Source organism: Tupaia chinensis, unplaced genomic scaffold, assembly GCF_000334495.1.
Source record: "Tupaia chinensis unplaced genomic scaffold, TupChi_1.0 Scaffold000238_1, whole genome shotgun sequence".
NCBI classification, from domain to species: Eukaryota; Metazoa; Chordata; class Mammalia; order Scandentia; family Tupaiidae; genus Tupaia; species Tupaia belangeri.
In genome coordinates, this window is record NW_006159716.1 from 5,325,739 (window position 1) to 5,341,284 (window position 15,546).

Here is a 15,546-nt window from a genome sequence, read left to right on the forward strand (position 1 = left end):
GCTGAATATGAGAAACTCGGTAACCATCTTGAATGTCCTTGACCACTTACTTGCAGGAATTCCTCCTAATCCCTTGGTTTGCTAAAAGGATGACACTCGCTCACTGTTGTCTTCTTCTAATATCTATTCCCACCTCAGTTTATTACATCCCCATGAGAGTTCTAGACAGCCAGGCAGTGGTCATAATTCATACATACAAAACACATCTACATGTGTCTGCTTTCTACATCAAAATAGCCCTGAGAAGCATCTCATTCCTAATCTTAGAAAGGAGGACTCTGAGACCCAGCTTCTAAGAGGTGGAATAGGCATTTGATCCATGTCTCGGACTCCCAGCCCAGTGCTCTTCACTGCATGCATTGCCTTTGCACACAAGCTCACTCACATGCTTATCTTCTTTTATTCTATAAATATCTAAGGGATGCTTACTAGCTCTAAGTCCCTACTGTAGGCTCTAGGGATAGAAGACTGAAGTAAACAGCCATGATCACTGTCCTGATGTTGCTTTCAATATTGAAAAAGGAACAAATAAGCACACAATTCCTGTACAGTCTGCTCTTCTCATGATGACAGAAGTGCAAGATGCTCTAGAGCATGTGGGAGAGTTGCCTATTGTAGACTTGCATGGTCCTAGGGAACTGTCCAGAAGGAGACGATGCAGTGGAAACTGAGGGGATAGGTAGAAATTAGACAGAAGAAAAGAGAGGCTCCAGGCAAAGGGAACAGCCCCTAGTGGAAAGAGGCTGACACTCAGTGGAACTGAAAGTGATTAAGAAGCTAGAGAAATCAGCAGGGGCCTGAGTATGAAGAGTTTTCTTTACCAGGATAAAGAATTTAGAGTTTGTCTTGCATTCACTGGGGAGCCCTTAAGGAGTTTTCAGTAGGGGAGTAAGAGGATCAGGTTTGCATTTAAGTAAGATCACTCAGGCAAAATGTGGAGACTCGCCTGAAGACAAGCAGCATAAATGCAGTGAAAGGACCCAGTAGTGGTGGAAATAATCTGGAAGAGAGATGTAGCACTTCACTCTAAGGCAGTTGGAGGAGGAATGAAGCCAAGAGGAATGCTATGAGAAATACTGAGGACATATTGGGTCATTTGAAAAGTCATGACACATTTTTGCATAGAAAAACAGAAATGTATGTCATGACTTTTTCGACAGCAATAATTGGCTGAGACTCCAGGATGAGTGAAGGGGCTAATGGACAAAGGGAAAAAGGATAGTGTGCAGGTTATGGGCCTGAGTCCAGGGTGAATAATGACACACAGAAAAGGAACAACAGGAGGAGCAGGGGAGTTGATCAGGTATTATGTGGATACAGTGGATGGTAGTTATGGACAGCACATTAAACAGGCAGCTTGATTCATGGGTCAGGAACTAAAATGGGGCCGAGATGCAGATTTGAGAAGTATCAGTTATCAGTACAGATAGCAAAGAATACACTGATGTGAATGGGATGCCTAGAGAAGTAGGTAAAGTGTGGAGAGGGCCTGGGACAAAGTCCTGAGGGTTGACTACAGTCAAGGAACAAGCTGCAGGAGACAAGTCTGCAAAGGAGGCTGAAAAAGCTGTCAGAGAGACGAAAAGGAACAGAAGGGCCAGGTGGCATGGCAACTGATGACAGGGCTTCCCTAGTGTCCACATGGTGCCTGCCTATGCATAGTGGAATCGCCGGGTGGGGAGGTCAGGCTTATGAAAGAATAGCCAGAGCATTGCATTTACTCTCCCTGTTAAGCCCAGTCCTTGCTGTCCATTGCTTTAGACATCTGAAAACCCAGGGATTTTTCTGTGCAGGTGAATACAGACGGCTGCTGGCACCCACACTGGGACTGTACCCAGCTACCCTGCATTCCCCAAAGTGAGCCATGCCACTGGTGACACTTTGATAGGAATGCTTTGGCACAAAACCCTCAGTGGCTCAGGCACAGAGCCTTCTGCCTCTTTCTGAGATGCAACCTCTGACCAGCTGAAGCCAGACCTCCTCAATAATGAGCAGCAGCTTAGAATATCAATCAAGGATGCAGGGTGCCCTAGGAAGGCAGCACGGTTCAACCACCAGCCACACTGGCTGGCTCCATGAACCATCCCATCAATGGGGAGGAGTCTCTTCTAAAAGGTCAGGAGTCAGGAAGCTTCCCTCATAAAGTCTAGGTGAGCAGCACTTAGACTGGGGCCAGGAGGAAGGGGAGCAATTGAGAAATGAGGGCAACATTGGCTGGCTGGGGGCTGTGGAGGTGCAGGTTGGGCCAGGAAGAACATGGCAGAACTGAGGGGGTCACCTTCTTGCTCCCTCCTTCCTGGCCTTCTTTTCTTTCTTATCTCTCCTACCTCCCTTTATACTTCCCCTAGTCCTCTTCTTCCCCAGGGTTGGGCTTTTCAGAGTTTGTCCTGACAACCGCAGATCAGGAACACATGTGGGTGGGGTAGCCTGGAGTGGCGACAACTTCCATAGTGAAGGGAAAATGGTCTCATGAAGATGGCACACTCCTCCGACCACACCCGTCCAGCAGGAAAGCCCTGTTTAGCTCTGTGCTGGACTGCAGAAGAGAGCCAGGAACAGTTCGTGGCTCCCCTCACTGCTTCCCCTGCAGCTTCTGCCAGCTCTGGTGCAGGGCAGCTCTTTAGGGAGGGTTGGCCACAGCACTCACCAGCTCCATCTGCCCTCCCAGACACAGCTCACCACCACCAGTGCTGGGCGACTTTGTCCCTGACCCATCAGGGCTTCTCTAGACAGTGCTACAGTATAAATGACGTCTTCTGCTTATTAGCATCTTCTTTTATCTGTCTATACTCTGGTTTTCTCTGGTATTGACATGAAGTCTAGCAGTTGTACAGCCTTGCTTTGGATAGTCCTCATTCCAAAGAGTCTAAAGTTTCCAAAACTCTATGGTACCAGCAATATGCAAGTCATTCATTGAGCAATGCATGCCTGTCAAATCTCATTAACCTTAGGTACTGGGGAAGCACCCAGCAGTGATCAAGCAGTAATGGTCCCTCCCTTGGCAGGACTCAGAGTATGAAGATAGTCTCCATCTGAGCAGCCTGGACCAACCTCAGATGCCTGCCCCACAGCAAAGGCCAGCAAGCCCACAGAGCCCAGCACAGTGACTGACATTTCGTGTGAATGTGGGTTGAACTGAATTTATTTTGAATTGTATGAAGTGAATCTGCACTTCACTCTGGAAGACAGAAAGCCCTAGCTGAGGAAAGAACGTCCACAGTCTACATTGAGCTTGAATAGACTTCATAAGGAGCCAGGGGTGGAGTCCCCAAGAAGCCTCACATTGACAGAAAATTTAGTCCCCTTCCCTGGAAACTTCCTGTCTGCAGTTCCTGGCCAAGCAGACAGATTCAGAAAATAGCAGTGACATAATTCACACATCTTTTCCACCAAGCACAGAGCAGTCATGGCACTCTGGCTTTTGCTTATGTTGTTCCCCTGCCTGGGATGCCCTCCTCTCCCTACTTCCTCGAACCACATCCCACGCAACTGAAGTATTTACGGATGAAATAATTTGCTGGAATCCAGCAAGATTTAGGGGATGAGGAGGTGGGGAGAGAATGTGAAAAGGAGACACAGTTAAAATAAAATTGGACAATTAATGGTATACATTAGTGGGCAAGTGAAAGTTCATTCTACCATTCTATTTTGTGTACATTTGAAAATTTCCATAATGAAATGTGTTTTAAAAACTTGTAGGTATCCCCAAACCCAAGTCAATCCCACCTTGTAGATGAAGTTTTCCTACTGCTTTCTACTCGTGGATAGGCCCTTCCCTGTCAAACTTGACTAGCGTTGTCCCAGGTAACACAATAGTTTACTAAAGCCAAGTATTGTATTTTGTTTCAGAGGTTGTCTAGTGCTTCTTTAATTTCATGGCACAGGGAGAGGAAGGGAAAGCAATTAATATTCCATAAGTGCTCATGATGTATAGGGTCTGAACTATCAATACATGTTTCTCATGTAGGCCATATAGCACCAGCCAATAAAGTTTGGCTTATAGTGAGTGTCTCATAAGTGTGCATCAGAAAATAGAGAGGAATCATTAACTAAGCATTAGCACAACCATCTGGTGATCCAGTATGCAACCATCAAAGACAAGAGTTTCTGATGATATAGAAAAAAGAAAAAAAACATCAGGGCACAAAATTATATGTATAGCATGGTTTCAACCATATAAAAAACTAGCTAGAAAAAAAGACTCAATGGATATACAAGGTGTCTTTAAAAAGTTCATAGAAAATGGGACCAGCAGTTAACATAATGGCTATGTCGCTGGACTCCCATGTAGTCAACCACGGTTCACGTCCCGGACCTGGTGGCTTAAACTCATGCTGGGCGTGTGTACGTGCATGCCCAAGATGACGAGAGGAGAATGGAGCAGAAGGGATTGTGGCGTGGCCATCCCCCCTGGGGGTGATTTCTCGCTTTCTGTGTGGCGTGGCCATCCCCCCGGGGGTGATTTCTCGCTTTCTGTCTCTCTGCCTCTCTCTGTCTGGCAAGCACACGCACCCTATAGCAAAAACCTCTTTAAAAAAAAAAGTTCATAGAAAATGCCTATTATGAGAAAACTATGCATGGATTTCAAAATTTATTTGCACCAAAACAACCTCAATTTAATTCCATTTTCCCATGAATTCTTTGAAGTTCCCTCTGTGTGTGTATGTACTTATTTCTGGATAGGGCACTAGGGATTATTAGAGATTTTTTTTCTTTTCTTTCTTTTTTTTTTTTTTTTTAGGTTTTTGCTATAAGGCACATGTGCTCACCAGAGAGAGATGATAGTGAGAGGGAAAGTGAGAAATCACGCCTCAGGGGGATGACCATGCTGCAGTCACTTCTCCATTATCTTCTTGGGATCTTGGGCATACACACACATGTACCCAGCATGATTTTCTAGCCAATGAGTCCAGGACTCAAACCACTGTTGGTCACATAAGAGTCTAGTACCTTGACCACCACACCACCTGCTGGCCCCAGGGATTTTTTTCTTTTTATATATATTTTTTTCAAAACCTGATTTAAGAATAATACATAACAGGAGTCAGTTAACTTTTTCTATTAAGAGACAAATAGTGAATATTTTCAGCTCTGAGGACCATGCAGATGCTGTCAGTTCAGCTGTTGTAACATGAAAGCAGCCACAGACAATACATGAGTGATTGGGTGCGGTTGTGTTCCAGAAAAACTCTGTTTACTAAAACAAGCTGTGTGCTGGATTTGACTTATGACCAGCCATAGTTTGTTGAGTTCTGATACATTACTTGATAATCAGAAAAACAATGTTATTAAGCATGTATTCTTTGGCTATAAGATGTTAGCATCATGATTCATAGATCACAGTATAGAAAACTTACAGCCATGCTTTATTCTGATACCCTTGGATTGTAAAATAATACTGGTAATTGTAGAAATAAAAAAATCATAAATTAGGTCTAGCCATGGTCGTACAGGCAGTAGAGCATCACTATGTAATACTGAAGCCACATAAGAGGCCTGGGTTTGGATCCTAGGGCAACATGAGCATTCCAGATGCACCTGTGATCCTGGCTGACAGGCTAAGGAGAGGATCATGGCATGGTGAGGCCCTGTCAAGGGTCCATGTCCATGTCTCTCTCTTTCTCTTCCTATCTCTCTTTCAAGTAAAATAAATAAATGTTTTCAAAAATATATAAATTAGAGAATATGAGAATGAAATTCTATTCTGGATAGAATAAAAATTAACAATGCCTATAAATAATACAAAGGTTTCTTTAGGTCTAATATATAATATATATATGTGATATATATTATATAGTATATATAATCTAATATAATATATTCACTTATTCAGAATTTCTTGTATGTCTTATAGCAAAATGTTATAATATTTTAGAGACCTCTCAGAAATCTAGTACCTTTAAAATGTAATATAGGAGAAACAGAAAAAGTTACATTTTTATTATTTTTTTTCCTTCCAGATTTTCTGAAGCAAAGGCCCTGGGAGAAAGTATAAATGAAGCAAGACGTAAAATCGGTAAGTGAATGACACTCTGTGAACCTCTTCCACAGACCCTTTTCTTCATGAGAATCAGGTCATGGTGTGCCTCATGAGAATCAGGTCATGGTGTGCCTCCAAATAGCCAGGAAACCTAGTTGCAGGGAAGCTCCTGCCAAGAAAGCTGCTTTAAGGGTGCCTTTCCTTGGAAGTCTGTCATCCCTCCCACTTCCCATCAGGAAAAGCATTTTGTTTTGTCTGAAACTTGGAGTTCTCATCCTCATGTGGGCCTGAGAAAGTCTTGCTTTCCCTGTTTTTTGGGGTTTTTGTTTTTCACTCAAGTGGTCATAACCACACAATCACAGTAGCATCGTTTCCTATGTTGAAGTGCTATGAAGCGTGTTTACATCTCCCAAAGCTTATGCTTAGTGTCTTTGGTACAGGTGTGCATTTTCAGCACTACTCAGTAGGTCAATGGGAAGAGACAGAAGCAAAAATGAACCACTGAGCCTTCAGGGGATGCAGACTGTTAAGCAGGACTTCCTCATTTAGAAGATCAACCCTGGAAAGGTAGAGTTAAGTTGGGAGACAAATGTAAATCTTTTTCAAAGCTAAAAGACAACCACACATCTCCTAGGCTCAGGGCAGCTTCGCAGAAGTGAGCCCTGTGCCTTCACCTCTATGTTCAAGACAGCAGGTACCTGTTTACAGCTGGCTTCCTGGGTCCCTCTTGGTACCCTGCTTCCTCCCTCCACAAGTGAGGACAGGACAGAAGCTACTGTAAATAGCCTTAAGGTTGTCATAGGCCCTGAGCCACCTTTAGCAACCATAAAGAGAATCCCTGTTTCTCAAGTTCTGAACCTAAGGCCCAGGATCTTACATGGGAGGAATGCCCCCACATCTTCACTAGCCTCTACCTGAAATGTAGCACCCTGTCCAGTGACGGATGTGGGTAGCACACACCAGTAAAGCGGCAGCACCTGCCTCCCATGGAAATCACAGACGTTTTTGTTTTCTTGTCACATCACAGGGTGGCAGACATTGTCAGATACCTTTTATCCTCATCTGTACTTCGAAATTACAGTAGTTATTAGACTCACCATTAGATCTTGTTATTTAAAGCCTTTATATAAAAGGACATAGATGTTTCTATATCATAAAAAGTTCTAAAATTTTGATAACTATTTCAGTATAATTGGTATCTTTTAAAAGCCTATGATTTACTTTATGCACCTAAAATCATTATCCTGACAGGAGGGCCATAGCTTCATCAGACAGCCTGGTACACTCAAAAAAAAAATCACCAACCTCTTTCTTGGGCTGGATTCCCAAACCCCCTAAAAATGCATGAAAAAGAACCCTGAAGATTAGGAGTGTGTGCATTTTATGGAGCTAATTTCCATAGCTTATCCCATTTGCAAAGGGTCAGTGACCCAAACCAATAAGGAAATTGATTCTAGGCAGGTTCCCATCAGCAGTGCCAGGACTTCCAGGCAGGAAGGCTGATGCCCTGCCCAGGGCGGCCCAGTCCAGAACGCAGGGCAGAGGAAGCCTGGTTTAGGCCACTGGAAGGAAGGAGAGGAAAGGAGCAAAAGAGAAGCAGAGTCAGTGGATCCGGCACTAATTTGTCAGGAAGGCCGATGCCCTGCCCAGGGTTGCCCAGTCCAGAACACAGGGCAGAGGTAGCCTACCTGGTTTAGGCCACTGGAAGGAAGGAGAGGAAAGGAGCAAAAGAGAAGCAGAGTCAGTGGATCTGGCACTAATTTGTATCTGACCCAATGGTCTGTTTTTGTTTTTAGAAAGACAAGAGAGAAAGACCTTTTCTAAATTGCTTCCCCCAATAAAATAATAGAAATATTTGCTCTTGACAAATACATCAGTCTGTAAACCAAAGCACAACTGCACCAACATCAGTGAAGTAGTACAATGATAGAAGACACCAATGATCTGTGTTGACTGACTTCGTTTTTCAGAAACTCGGAGTACAATGGGTTGTTGTTACAAATAATTGTAAGTTCTCCATAATTTTGGTGCAGCAACCTATGGTGGTCGATCTAGTTTGCCACATTCTCAAGATCAGGTGAGTTGGAGGCTTCCCTTAGCTGTGTAGGTTGTGCCTGCCCAAGAGCCAGGGGCCAGGAGGTGGGAATGAGTATAATGGATCTGCCCAGAGCAGATGTCTATGGATAATTCACATACAGAGGGGCCTGACATGCTAGCAGAAGCCCAGCAAAAATAAACTTTTGTGTTTTTTTCCAGAAAATAAGTAGAGCTCATGGCAATGTTGAGATTTAAGTCCCCATTGCCACCGAGAAAGTAGCTATTAATATTTCAGTGTTGCTAATAAAGCCATAAGACCTGTTCCCTGATTCCCCACCTTTCAAACTGTGCCCAGGTGAGTGTACCATTGAGACTCAGACCCTCTGAATAAGCCCCTAGCTGTACTTGATCACCAGGAGAAATGCACCATCATGGCATCTCAGACACTAGGTTAAGAATAAGGAGGTATAAAGTGGGACTTGTAAGAGTATTTAAAATTTCCAAGGCAACCCTGAAGAAAACTGACTTCAGGAAATTTACGGCATTACTGACTACATTTTTCCTAAGGAGAAAATAAATCAGGTGAAATTTGCAGTCCCTATCAAGCCCTTTCGTGAATCTAGGAGTCTGGAGGCAGAGCATGGCACAGACATACCATGGGATGGTGGCAAAGCCCTGCTCCCAAACTGTGTCATGTCCTGCCCCTGGATCCTGAGGCAGGAATTGGATGCCAAAGAGTGCACCTATAATCGGCCTGCAGAGAAGAAATGAAAGTGTGTGGAAACTACAAATCAGCCAGCCCGCATGTTTTTGTTTGTTGGTTTTTGTTTGTTTGGTTGTTGTTGGTTTTTTTTTTTTTTTTTTTAGAGGTTTTTGCTATAGGGCGCATGCGCTCGCCAGACAGACAGAGAGAGACAGAGAGACAGAAAGTGAGAAATCACGCCCCAGGGAGGATGGTCTTGCCGCAATCCCTTCTCCTCCATTCTCCTCTCGGGATCTTGGGCACACACTCACATGCGCCCGGCATGAGTTTTAAGCCACCAGGTTCAGGACACAAACCACGGTCGACTGCGTGGGAGTCTAGCAACATAGCCATTACACTAACTGCTGGTCCCCAGCACGCATGTTTTAAGTTCAGGTCACCACTATCTCTGCTAATTTCCTTTTTTATTATGATCTAGAGCTGCCTCTTGGGTTCATTCTTAAAAGTCCCTCAAGGCTATCAATCAGTAGTGACTACATAACATCTCGTTTTGTTGTTGTTGCTTATTGCCAGAAGTTACTGACAATGACCAAAAGTGCTCTCACCAGAAAGAGAGAGAAAGAGAGAGAGAAAGAGGATGAAAGTACCTCCCCAATGGGTGTGGTCACACCACAATTTCTTCTCCTATTTCTCCATTCCATTAAGATTTGAAGTGGATATACATGCATGCCCAAAGTGTTTTTCAAGATGCTGGGACTGAGGTTCAGAGTGGTTCACCATGTGGGATCTGGACGCCTTAACTACCAGACCATGGGGGCTGGCCCTACCATCGAGTTTTCACATGGTGTAATTAATCTGCTGAAATGTCTGTTTGTTTTCTTTTCTTATAGGAAGTCAACCTCACTAGGCACACTCTTGTCACAAACTCCTTTTTGTCCTTCTGTATATACCATTTACATCAACCTTCATGTTGAAACAAGTAGAAATCCAAAATAGAAGAAATAACCAATTTAGAATCTCCTTAACCAATAATAGGGTCTTCGTATCTGTAAAAAAGCAGTTTTTATTGTATTTTTTCCTGTCCCATTTACAACCCATTAGGTTGCTTTTTGTCTCTCAGAGGCTATGTTTTGAATATGTTCATGTCTGTTCTACTTAAAGCCATCACATCTCTAAAATTGCCATTGAGCTCAAACTTTGGGAAAAGGAGTAGGCTACTTTAGAGGCAGTGGCATGAACCAAGCATTTTCCCACTTACCAGAGTTCTAGCATTAGTTTTGTACATCAGGGTACTACTGGCAGCACTGGCTTTGCCAGCAAAGGACAATGAATGGCTGTTCTTTGGTGTAAGGCCCAATCCTAGACCAGTCCAGAGACCAGCTGCTTTGGAGGCAGGTCAAAGAGTTTGACTCACACCTCTTGGCATCTCTTCATCTCTTCACTGACCCCCCAGCCCTAAATAAAAACTAAAAGCACAGGAGGCTGCACAGAAGGGTTTTTGTCAGTGAAGTCACTCGGTGACCAATTCAGAAATCACAGGGAATGTGATAGAACAAGCAGTCTGTGAGAGGTGAGGAGAAAAGAGAAACATTAGAAAAGGTAGCAAGCATTATGGAAATTGACTTTCCCCTATTGTAAATTCAAATAAGTACTCCAACTCACCATTGGAATAATACCCTTTAAAAACATGGTTCTCTGTACATTTGGGATTTGGGAAAACCATTTCTCAGATCTAGAGTTCTATCAGCAGAATAAATAAGACTGTTTTCCCTATATTTCAGTCTTGTACACATTCTATACTTAACCTTCATTCGTTACTTTTGAACCTATCTCCTGGACATTGGCTTCTAGTGTTTTACCCTGAAATAGGAAAGAAAACATAGAGGTCATTTTGCAAGATTATGATGCCCTGAATCAGGTATATCCTTTCGTTACTTTCTGTTAACAAGCTCCAAATAACATGAACAACAGCAGCAACAAAGGCAGCCTCTGCCCTTCGGAGCACTTACTCCATGTGGGGCTGAGTACTTGGCCTACGTTCTTGTATTTAATCCTCACAGGGCAGACACATGACCCATAAGGTGGATATTACCACAGGTCTTCTAAAATACAGTTTTTACACGCTCAACACCTGTAACTTTGGGATCTGCTTTATCATCCCATTTGTCCTTCTTAAATATATTTTATAAACTTCTGTAATGAGAATTGGTCTTATAGTCGATGGAGTCTTAGATTCTATGAAATACATATTTTTATTCTCCTGCAGGTTTTTTTGATAATGGAGTTTCAGTGAAGTGGCCTGTGAAGTGGCCAGGCTGGAATTAAAATCCATTTTTGTCCAGCTCCAAAACTTTGAAATACTATATATTGGGTCAAAAGAAAAATTATGACATAGTTTCCTATGTTTTTCTATGCATAGTGACTTTTCCAATGACCCAATTCTGTCTCCATAAACTCAGATTTACCTAGCTTTGATCTACACTGAGTGCAGATGTGTGCATGCCCAAAATTCTGAGAGGAGAATGGAGGAGAAGGGATTACAGTGTGGCCATCCTCTCTAGGGAGTGATTTGTCACTTTCCCTTTCACTGTCTATCTCTGCCTTATCAGGAGCACATGCACCCTGTGGCAAAAACCTAAAAAAAAAAAAAAAAAAAAGCTCAAAGTAGATTCTAGCTCAGGGGCTTCTTGCACAATCCAAGAAATGTAAGTAGTCTTTGTAACCTGATCGATGGTAAACCACCTTTGGCACATGGTAGCCCATTGTGGGAGCAAGTAGGTGAGAAGCCCAACTACTCTGGCCCTCCACATGCACCAGCTCAGAGTTGCACCTACCCACAGGAAGGTACACCTTTTCCAATCTGCAGAAAGGCTCCCTATAGGCTTGTAGCAGCCCTGATAGAATTCAGTGTCCCACATGGCTTTCAACTATCATTTTCAATGGTTTGGAAAACAGAATTGAAGAGTTGTACTTCAGACTCTCTGCCATTTCAACTGAGTGGATTTACTGATGCTTCAGAGAACACCAGAAAATTCAAAGTATAAACTTAAATGAGGTTTAGTAGAATAGGTGTAAAGTAATGAAGTATTTATGCTTAAGTACCAGAACCAGCATGGATGAGGACTAGAGAAAGCCTTATTATGGGCTGGCGTAGATGTCATCAGGGAGTACAAAATATAAAAATGTGTTACCATAAAGTAAAACCATAGTGTATTCTCGAAAGTAAGAAAAGCAAAGCCAAGGCCTCATTCTTTCCCTCTGTCCAGCATTGCCATGTCTACATTGCACGGTGTTTCCTCGGTAACTGCAGCTCTCTGCATGGAGAGAGACAGGTCAGAGGGAAGCAGCTAAAGTGATGATTAAAAGTTACAATGCAGGGACCAGCAGTTAGCATAATGGCTATGTCGCTGGACTCCCATGTAGTGACTACAGTTTTAGTCCCAGACCCAATGGCTTAAATTCACGTCGGGCGCATGTGCGTGCATGCCCAAGATCCCGAGAGGAGAATGGAGGAGAAGGGATTTCAGCGTGGCCATCCACCCTGGGGAGTGGTTTCTCACTTTCTGTCTCTCTGTTTCTGTCTGTCTTTCTGGCAGCACATGCACCGTATAGCAAGAAACTCTCAAAAAAAAAAAAAGTTAAAAAGCAGATTTTTGCTGTATTAAATGATTGAACACATCTTTATTTTATGTGACACATTTTATTCGTGCATTAGAATATTTAGTTTGTTTTTTTAATTACATTTATCAAAAAATTCAATTAATTTGCACCCAATTTTCATTGGCCAGGATGTTTGACTGAAAGCATAAAATAAAACTGATTATCTGGGACCAGCAGTTGGTGTAATGGCTATATCGCTGGACTCCCATGTAGTCAACCACGGTTTGAATCCCAGACCTGGTGGCTTAAACTCATGCCAGGTGTGTGTGCATGTGTGCCCAAGATCCCAAGATGAGAATGGAGGAGAAAGGATTGCAGTGTGGCCATCCCCCTGGGGGATGATTTCTCGCTGTCTCTCTGTCTCTGTCTTTCTGGCAAGCACACATGCCCTATAGCAAAAACTTCTCCAAAAATACTGATTATCCTATGTAAATGGGAAGTCTGAGGAGTACAGCTGGCTTCCAGATTCATGTCTCTCCTCCTCTCCCTTTTTTGCACTTCTTCTTCTCTCCATTCTCTCCTTATCACAATTCCTCTTGAATCCCTTATTTTACACTTCTTCTTCTTTCCATTCTCTCCTTATCACAATTCTTCTTGACTAAGTTGTCTGACAGTCAGTTCCCATTTAGTGGCAAGGTCAAAGTCTGTAAAATTAATCATTTCAGTAATAAGGGGTCGTTCCTAACAATACTGGCCAAGTCCCTGAAGAGAGGAATGATCGACCTGGCTTAGGTCATGTGTCCATCTCTGTTACACTTCTTCTTCTTTCCATTCTCTCCTTATCACAATTCTTCTTGACTAAGTTGTCTGACAGTCAGTTCCCATTTAGTGGCAAGGTCAAAGTCTGTAAAATTAATCATTTCAGTAATAAGGGGTCGTTCCTAACAATACTGGCCAAGTCCCTGAAGAGAGGAATGATCGACCTGGCTTAGGTCATGTGTCCATCTCTGAACCAATCCCTACGTCCAGGGAAAGGAAACACTGATTCTCTAGGCTTGTGTCATGAGCCCACTCCTCAGGTGGGTAGCCAGTCCATCTGCAGCACATAAACTGAACAAGATTTCAAAGGAATTGAAGGCTATCTTTCTCCACAGGAAAAAAATGTTGAGCATACAGCATTTACATCTGAAAATGAGGAGACATCTGTAAAGGAATAGATAGTAGTTTCTTTCTTTCTTTGTTATTGTAATTAGATTTTATTGAAGGTTAAGAAAAATATTATTATGTTAAAGTCATCAGGCAGAAAATTACTTAAATGGCATTAAGAGACTTAATCCTTCCATGAGGCCAAAGGCCCCTCCACCAAGGGTCAATGTCCAGTGATGTCCTATACTCCTAGCAGCTCCAGGGTCTCATGTGACATGCTCTCTCAGGGTTGAGGCCTTGGTGCCCTGAACCCACAACTATCCTGTGACTGAATATTCCCTTGGACAGAGCCCTCCCTCCAAAGAGACCTGGAAACCTACATGGGGAGGAATTAATACTCATGGCCCATGTCCACAGTATAGAGGACAGTAAGCTAAAAGGGCCCAAAACAGAATCCTATTTAATACCAGTAACAATGTCACCCCCACCCCAAGTGCTGACATGCTCCCATTCAGCCTCTCTTTTGTTTGAGGCAGCACTAAGCCTGGCTTACTCTAATAATCTAGGACATAACAACATTTAGATATCTGGACATTTAATGGGCCCCAACCCCAGTGATGAGAGGGACTACAAACAGCATTAGAGGAGTCTCTGCCCACATCAAGAAGTGTCCAAGGAGGAGTTACTCCCATCGCTCCATCCTTACTGGCACAGACATCCTCCTCATCATAAGGGAGTTGCAGATCAAAACCACTATGAGATACCACCTACCCCCAGTCAGAATGGCGAAGATTAAAAAAACAATAAATGATAAGTGCTAGAGGTGATGTGGCGAAAGGGGGACACTCCTACATTGTTAGTGGTAAAGTAAATTGGTCTAGCCACTGTGGAGAACAATATGGAGGTTCCTTAAAATATAACTATCATATGATCCAGCAATTCCATTCCTGGGTATCTACCCAAAGGACAGGAGAATGCACATTCAGAAAAGCATTTCCTTAACTATATTTATTGCAGCAGTATTCACAATTACTAAGACAAGGAACCAACCCAAATATCCACAAGCAGATGAATGGATTGAAAAAGTGTGGCACATATACTCCATGGAATACTATTCAGCCATAAAAAACAACAAGGCCCTGGAATTTGATGGAAAGTAGACAAATATGGAAGATTTGTTACTGAGTGAGGCAAGTCAGGCTATGAAAGAGAGACATTGTATGTCCCTACTTAACATATACGGACCGTCCACACACTATGGTAGACACTGAAAGTCTGGAGAACATAAAAGCATTAAAAATTGCTTTGAAACAAAGTGGAAGGAAAGCATGGGAGGGGAAGAACAAAGGAAAGGAAAATTGGGGGGAAAATAGGTAAAATGTTTGTGAGACACAGACATGGTTTATTAGCTGTTGATGAAGATATGTATAATATTCTCAACTGGACTGTACTGAGGTGTATATCATGCTGGGTAAAGTCTCTTTAAAATCTAAATGACGTATAGCAATCAAATGTATAAATAATAATAATAAAGAAAAAGAAAAAAGAAATTAAATAAATCTTTAAAAAAGAAAAAGCTCTGTCGCTTTACAAACAACCCGGAGACGGTCTTCTCTACAGCACTTTATTTACCCCAGGCTCTGTACAGTCTTCTTCTTCCTCTTCCTCTTCCTCCCCAGCCCACCCGGGCTCCCTATATATCCGTCCCACGAACCAGTCCTCTTTTGCCACCAGGCAAGCACTGATAGGCTGAGGCAGTGCCTACGCGTTCCGGAACAGGAACAATAACCAAATATGGGCTTGTTTATGTAGAGGTCTGGGTGCTCTCGGCGCCATGTTAGGGCGGGGGTGCTCCACAGCTCCCCCTTTTTTGTTTATTATGCAGGAGAGGGTAGTGGTCACAGCCCCCAAACAAGAAGGACCATGTAAGGAAGTCTGTCTCATGCGTGAGAGTGCCAGACCGACTGCCCACCTGCCCGGCACCGATTTTTTGGGGATGGGAGTGGCGGTGTCGACCCATATGCAGCTGGACATGCCCTCCTCGGGGCGACCCTTCCAGGGCTCCCGAGTGCAGTATCAT

General features: G+C 43.2%; 1 protein-coding gene across 2 annotated transcripts in view; it reads left to right on the forward strand.

Annotated features, from left to right (window-relative positions):
- Nucleotides 1-15,546, forward strand: part of KIF6 (kinesin family member 6) — a 485,408-nt gene that overhangs the window by 369,126 nt on the left and 100,736 nt on the right. For both annotated transcript variants that reach the window (XM_006148609.2, XM_006148610.2), the window contains one exon: nucleotides 5,961-6,016. In XM_006148609.2, the coding sequence (XP_006148671.1) occupies nucleotides 5,961-6,016 (56 nt within the window). The remainder of the gene's footprint in view (nucleotides 1-5,960; nucleotides 6,017-15,546) is intronic.